At 34.1% G+C, this 6,666-nt stretch overlaps 1 protein-coding gene across 1 annotated transcript; it reads left to right on the top strand.

The window, feature by feature from the left end:
• Positions 1–763: 763 nt before the first annotated feature.
• On the top strand, positions 764–6,048 carry LOC130630323 (uncharacterized). The gene is made up of 4 exons (XM_057443781.1): positions 764–2,186; positions 2,459–2,546; positions 3,304–3,545; positions 3,719–6,048. The coding sequence occupies exons 1-4, from the start codon at positions 1,887–1,889 to the stop codon at positions 4,097–4,099; spliced, it is 1,011 nt and encodes a 336-aa protein (XP_057299764.1). The 5' UTR covers positions 764–1,886; the 3' UTR covers positions 4,100–6,048.
• Positions 6,049–6,666: the final 618 nt, after the last annotated feature.

Below are 6,666 nucleotides of genomic sequence, written 5' to 3'. Positions count from 1 at the left end.
TGGTCACTACACAACCATAGCCTTCGACCAAATGGTTCACAGGTGGATACATTGCAACGATAGAGCAGTAATTTTCTGTGATGACCGCCTTTTTAACAGTCACGAGTCATATGTTTTCTTTTTAGAAGAGCTGAGGTAAGAATATTTTAACCAGAATGAGTCAGCAAGGGGGCTTGACTACACTCAGTCTTGTCTTTGGAGAGTGACGACTCCACTTATTACCCCAGTTAAAAAAAATATTAGCAGGGGGGGGGGGGGGTTAATCACACATGATCTTGTCTTTGGAGAGTAACGACTCCACTTATTACCTGAGTTAAAAACAAAGAATAGCGCAGTTGAACAGAAAGTGGTCAAAGTTTACTTTAGGAAGATAGGGATGTCTAGTTTCTGCTGATGACCGTCTGCGTGACCCAGTCAGACATCCAGGGTACTTAGGTTCAGAAATATGGGTCGAAACCTACCTGCCCTTGACTAAAGTTCTGTTCATCCTTTCAAATGTGTTTTGTCTTTTTTATTTTTTTTATTTTTTTATTAATTCCTTGTAAAAAGGGAGAATTGTGCTTTTAGAGGCATTTTCTCTAGAGGATTACAACCTCTCGCTTATTTCCAAAGACCTAACAGGTTGGGTTCATCATTGCGGTGGCTTGCCACCTCTTTGTAGAATTATTAAAGTTTGAAATTCTGACATAGCTAGTATATTCGCCGCCAACTACAAAAAAATGCGTTGTGTTTGTTGTAGTGGTGGTGGTATTAGTGGTGGCGGTGGTGGTGGTAATGGTGGCTGGGTGGGTTTTTTGATGATGGTGTTTATTGCTAGTTTGGTTTTAGCTTGTTTCTTTTTCAAGTTAGAATGTGGAAAAATGTGTGATACCGGGAATTTATAAAAACAAAAGGAATTTATTAGTGGCGTTATTATAAAATTCTGTTTCAGAAATTACTTTTTTAAGTTTATTTTTTACAACATCTGTGGGAAACTGTAGTTTGGTATTGGTAGGGAAATTTACTTAAGGAGACTTTTACCTGATTTTTGTTGTGAACTGCTTATAAAGTATTTTTGTCTCTTACACAAAGAGAATGACGTGGTAAAAGTTAAAATCCAACTCCCAGAAGAAAACCAAGCGCGTGAGAGGTGTGAGGAAGACTGACAAACAGGAGAAAATATCCCAGCAAAATCTTTCTCACCACCTGGAAATCTGAATAGATAAGGTAAAAAAAAAATACGCTGGGTTGCAATTCTTTACTTACGTAAAAATTGAATTCTTTGTTTTCAGCCTGAATGGCTTTACTCATTTGAACAAATATAATTAATTATTGTTTCATTCAAGAGGTAAGTATGTGACCACACTGGCTTTATGCTTATTGGTTGATTTCAATTCGGGGTTTGCTCTAAGAACTTATTTAGTGTTAATTGGTGGATTTCAATTATAGGGATTTGCTTTGACACATGCGTTTGCGTTTGAGCATGAGAAAAACTGAATTTTGATATCCTCGACAAAAGTTTAGTTAACCTAGAAACCCATAAAGGTAGCTATAAAATCAGCCCTAAAAACTAGAAAATCATGGAAATTTGTGTTGGAAAAGGATTCTTTGTATCTCTGAAACTTTAATAGCAAGCTAATCTACTTAAAAGATTCCATTTAGAGTTAACTTGTAACCTTTCATACTATATTATTGTTATAATAAGCAAAGGCTAGTAAACCGTTTTTTCGTTCACACAATTCTGTGCCGGAGGAAAAACCACTTATCCAAAGAAAACAAACTACAAAAACTTGTAAAGGGTAAAGTAAAATCTTTTGTTCTAAAATTAGTTAATTCTACCGCTTATTATATTTCAGATATTAAAAAGAACGTCTATTTTCTTTTCATTTGTTAATCCAATCTGTCAAATGGAAACCATCAAGATACTTGGATTTGTTTTGAAAATCTTGCATGTTATCGCTGCAGATAAATTTGAATATGACTTCAGAGACATCATCGAAAGACTCGTACCAACTGAAGTAATCTTGCAAACATTATCCTCTTCAACTGTTACGTCTTGTTATATGCAGTGCAAAAACACACCAGACTGCCTTGATGTTGGTTTATCTCCAGATCTTATGTCTAAATCGCGTGGACTGTGTTACCTTTTGCGGTCTGGTTTCAATGGAGTTTCCACAGCAGGAACTAAAATGTCTTTGTTGGACGATGTAAGTACATCAGGATCGCTCTAGGATGAATATACTATATTTGCTTGAATATACTTAGATTTCAGGGTCACAAAAATCTCCAAAAAAGTACAATTTAGGGTAAAGCACATAAGAAAACTTGACATTTCCAGGCATTGACGATGTTATATTGCTGTCTTGGCCTGAAAAGCGAAAAGTTTCCTAAGACACTGCAGCTTAAAGTCCAATGTATTTGCTAAACCTAGCGCTGATAAGACACGCAACTAAATAATTCTCCAGTTTGTTTCGTTTAGCCGGAATGCTGTGCCGTCCGTGAATCATGTTTTAAGAACAATTTTCGGTGTTGCAAGCGAGGATATGTTGGAAACCTGTGTACATCTAGTAAGAGCTTCCATTGATATTGTGTAACATTTTTCTGTCAGCGTTAAATAACTAACTAGTCGTAAACCCGTGGAATATACGCGGGAATGCAGCTGCCCTCTTTAAATCACAGGCAGACGGCGAGAATTATAACATAGACTAGTCGGTGGCCCGTGGATACATTAACCATTTTGCCCTTTCTTTATATACGCATTTCGTGTTTATCGCTACTGTGGTACCATTTTGCGTAGAGACAGACATAAGAGAGCTATTATTATAGCCGTCTTTTTACTTCGCGTCAATTATTTTTTTCATAGAATTGTTTGTGATTAACTGATAGAATTGTTTTTAAAACTTTTTGTTCAGAATTAAGGAGTGCATATGTTTGTAGTAAGCAAGAAATTATTTCAATCATTTTGAATTTAATGCTTGGTCCCTGAAATCCTTAAAAATACCAAAGCTTCAATTCAAAATACCAAAATTCTTTGAAATATATATTTTTAAAAATGTCTCCTCAACTTTCAATGCTTTCATTGCGGAAATTGCTAAAACACTTTAGCTTCTTGTTATAACTGTTTACATCGCGTTTCTTCTAATTAGCACTGGATCTTAAACACCACAATTGAGGACATCGTCGATTTTAAACATTGCTGCCGTCAAATTAGCACCCTTCCTCTTGAGCCAGTATACCAACACATGATGTTTTTTAGAGAAGTAATATAAGGAAAATAAGAATAGTTATGCTCAAGACAAATAAATTCTGTAACTTTCTTTTTAGGGGCAGACTTCTCGCTGCACTTCGTTTTCAAAACTGCGAGCATTAGTCGCCCATGGAAGCGTATGTTTCCCATAAAAGCTTTGACAATTGCTTTCTGGATAAAAGGAGCTTTGAATACAACAAATCAGACGAACATCGTTACCATGTCATTTGTAAATCAGACTTACAATGAAATAAGTGTTCAGTATAATGAGGGGGGTATGCTGCGGATCCAATGCTCATTTCTGAGTGACATTCAGACGGTAGGCTATGTTTGTTTTTCTTGTTTTTTTGTTTGTTTATTTGATTTTTATCTGTCTGTTTGTTTGTTGCTTGCTTGGTTTGTTTCTGATTTTTTTTATTTGGTTTGGTTTGTTTTTAAAATCTTTAGTAAAAATTAAGACTTTCTAAGTATTATAAAGTATTCTGCCTTTAGGATGTACCCATTACCGAACCGCATTGGTCGCACTTTGCAATAGTTCTGAGCAAAACAGCATTAAAGGTATATAAAAACGGGTTACTTGAGGACACTGTTAATTTGGTGGTCACTTTTCCAGATCCTACAGCTGGTGATGTTTACCTTGGAAGCTCTTGTTTTGAAAGAGGAAATGTTACTTCTACTGCAACAACAAACAGTAATGGGTTTCAAGGACAGCTCGTTCATTTTTATGTTTGGAGCAGAGCATTAAAAGATTCCGATGTTAAAGATGTTCAAGATGTACGAATAGATTTTAAGGGTAGCCTGCAGATATGGGGTAAATTTAGACATAACACTGGTACTGGCGTTCACATTGAAGATTATCCATTTAATTATTGATGTTGGCGACCGCATATTTTCTGTTTTGCAGTGTTGTTTGAACATCCCGTTGTGCAACTTATAAAAACATTGAAACGGAATTAACAAAACCAAACAATCTGTAGCTTAATAAGGACTTGGTTTTTCATGACTCTTGTCGCGATTTTTGCTAAGGTATTGAATATAAAAGGCTTGAGATCTTGAGTTCTGTAGAAAGTAATATAGAATACACGTTTGTGCAAATCTGATTCAAGAAATACACGATGCAGATTATAACAGGATGGAAATAAAATGTAACATCTTTCATGAAGGTGCCCGTTGGAGCGTTGGGCTAAGACTATTATTATGAAAGCTAGTAGTCAGCTCGTGAAAAATTTCCTAAAAAATCGCCACTGTGCATTTGTCGCATCGCTGTTTCTTAAACCCTTGCCCGTCATGAAGTAATGAAGTCTGCTTAGACGGGGGTTACTACTATAATTATGGGGTGCTGTTGTAACGGCGATTTTTGATTACACAACCCAGGTTTCTAAAAAATTGCAAAGTATCACAAAAATATGTGCTACCATTTTGAACAGACAAACAAAATACGGATGAGACTAGTCTTTAGCCGGTGAAAAAATTCACAAGTTCGCAGGTCCTTTGATTTTCGATTTTTGATATCGTACATAATTCCAGCACCAATATTTCGTGCATTTTTGTTTAACAGGGTAATTAAATTAATTACTCTGTGGGGAATCCGGATTTAGAACGAATACGACGGTTTTAGTTTTATTTATTTTTTTATCTTTTTTAATTATTTTTTTTTGTGTGGTGAACAAATAGAGTGGAAAGAGAGGGAAGTAAACTGAAATTAGAAACAAAATGCACAACTGAGTTAAGATAGACTTAGGAAAACAGTGAGGAAAAACAAGCAGAATGAGAATATAGTTATCGATGGATAATCATAGATATCAAATATCATAATAAAAATAATAATAATAATGATATATAATATCAAATATAAAATGTAAAATCTAATGTGCATGATAGGGACATTCACCTAAAATAACCAATGGAATTGTTTAACTATTATTTTGCACAAGGCTATATCATATAAAAAAAATTAACTTGATTTCACATTAATACAGACAATTGAAGCCTAGCATTATACCAAATGCATCGTGAAGTTGCCCTAAAATTAATTAAAGCCTTCAAAAACTAAAACCTATCGTATTTTTCGTAACAATGGCAAATTATCCATCCTTATTCCTTACTAAGTGAAATTAGGTGTTGTAATACAAATACATATTGTCCTCGTCATGCTTAGCATACGTTCATGTTTAATCCCTTAATTCAGGAAAACTAAATTCAAAGACTCAACAAAGTTATGTTTGCACGTCATTGACGTACGGCTATTTTCACAATCGTCGACGGCAGGTTGTTTAAATTAGATTTTAATTAATTGAAGTCTATGAACTTTTACTGTATTATAAACACGGGGAAGTCTGTGCTTTAATGATTAACCCGGTGAGAGATATTCTCCTTACAATTCACCCAAGTTTTCAATAATCGATAAAAGATGGGCTGTAAAATGTATTTCTATTTAAACTAACAATTTTAAAATTTAGCAAAAAGTTATTCCGCAAAATGAAATTGCTGAGTGATTGTTTTAACTTAACGGAATAACGACAGGTTGTGGTTTTATTTAAACAGGAGTTGTGCGAATATGCGGCTGAGAAAAGGCGTATGGATATGTTTTTTCACAATTAATTTTTGAAATTACGCAGGAACTTATTCTGCAAAAAAAAAATACTCGCCGACTGGTTAAAGGCACGAGGTAAAGCTAACAAAAAGGCTCATTTTTTAACCGTGTGTACTCGTATGTGGATTTCAACCAATATTGTTTCCGATTAAATTTTTACCAAATTAAAAATATGTCAGTAAAAGATGTTTAAAAATAACAGTACTTTTACATTTTAAGCTGAAATAGTGCTATAAGAGGGAGACTTCATTCTTATAAACTTACTTAGTATATTTGTCACAATTTTCACAAGTTTTTGCGAAATCATTTTTTACAGATGAGGTGAAAAATTGTGATTTAAGAAATTTTAGAGTTTTTTATTTTATTTTTGATTCGTTACCATAGATACTTTAAAAACTTTCTCGTCATCACATGACTCGTACAATAGTTAAAACGATACAAAGGAATCGCAAATTATCGTGAGTCTCTCGTATCATTAACCCTTCATTTTGCGTAATTATTTTATTGCTTGATGCCAATTAGCAATGAGTTATTTATAATTGGGATGCGTCTCAACGTAATTTACTTGTGTGCGTACTATACTACGTTCGGGCATTGAGTGGGTTGGAGCAATTATTAATTTGTATGAAGTAATATATGGCATAACATTTGAAATTGTTTTTAGTAGTTGAAGGATTGACTGCGAAAAGGAGAGGCAGAAAGCGGTAAGTATAAATTTTACCAAAGAAAAACAAAAAACTTTTTTTTTTAACAATTTTTTATTTTATTTTACGATACATGGTAAATATATATATATGGCAAGTTTAGGAATCAAATTGAGAATAGAAAAATATGCGGATATCTGTCC

The sequence above is a fragment of the Hydractinia symbiolongicarpus genome, chromosome 2, assembly GCF_029227915.1.
Source record: "Hydractinia symbiolongicarpus strain clone_291-10 chromosome 2, HSymV2.1, whole genome shotgun sequence".
In the NCBI taxonomy this organism is placed as follows: Eukaryota; Metazoa; Cnidaria; class Hydrozoa; order Anthoathecata; family Hydractiniidae; genus Hydractinia; species Hydractinia symbiolongicarpus.
Note: the sequence above shows the minus strand (reverse complement) of the source record. Positions and strands in the feature narration are given on the sequence as shown.

What these genes read in the sequence shown, in the direction of transcription:
- LOC130630323 (XM_057443781.1), top strand. Translation starts at nt 1,887, where the DNA reads ATGGAAACCATCAAGATACTTGGATTTGTTTTGAAAATCTTGCATGTT. An exon ending in AAATGTCTTTGTTGGACGAT is followed by an intron (nt 2,187 to 2,458) that starts GTAAGTACATCA and finishes TGTTTCGTTTAG; the next exon opens with CCGGAATGCTGTGCCGTCCG. An exon ending in TTCTGAGTGACATTCAGACG is followed by an intron (nt 3,546 to 3,718) that starts GTAGGCTATGTT and finishes TTCTGCCTTTAG; the next exon opens with GATGTACCCATTACCGAACC.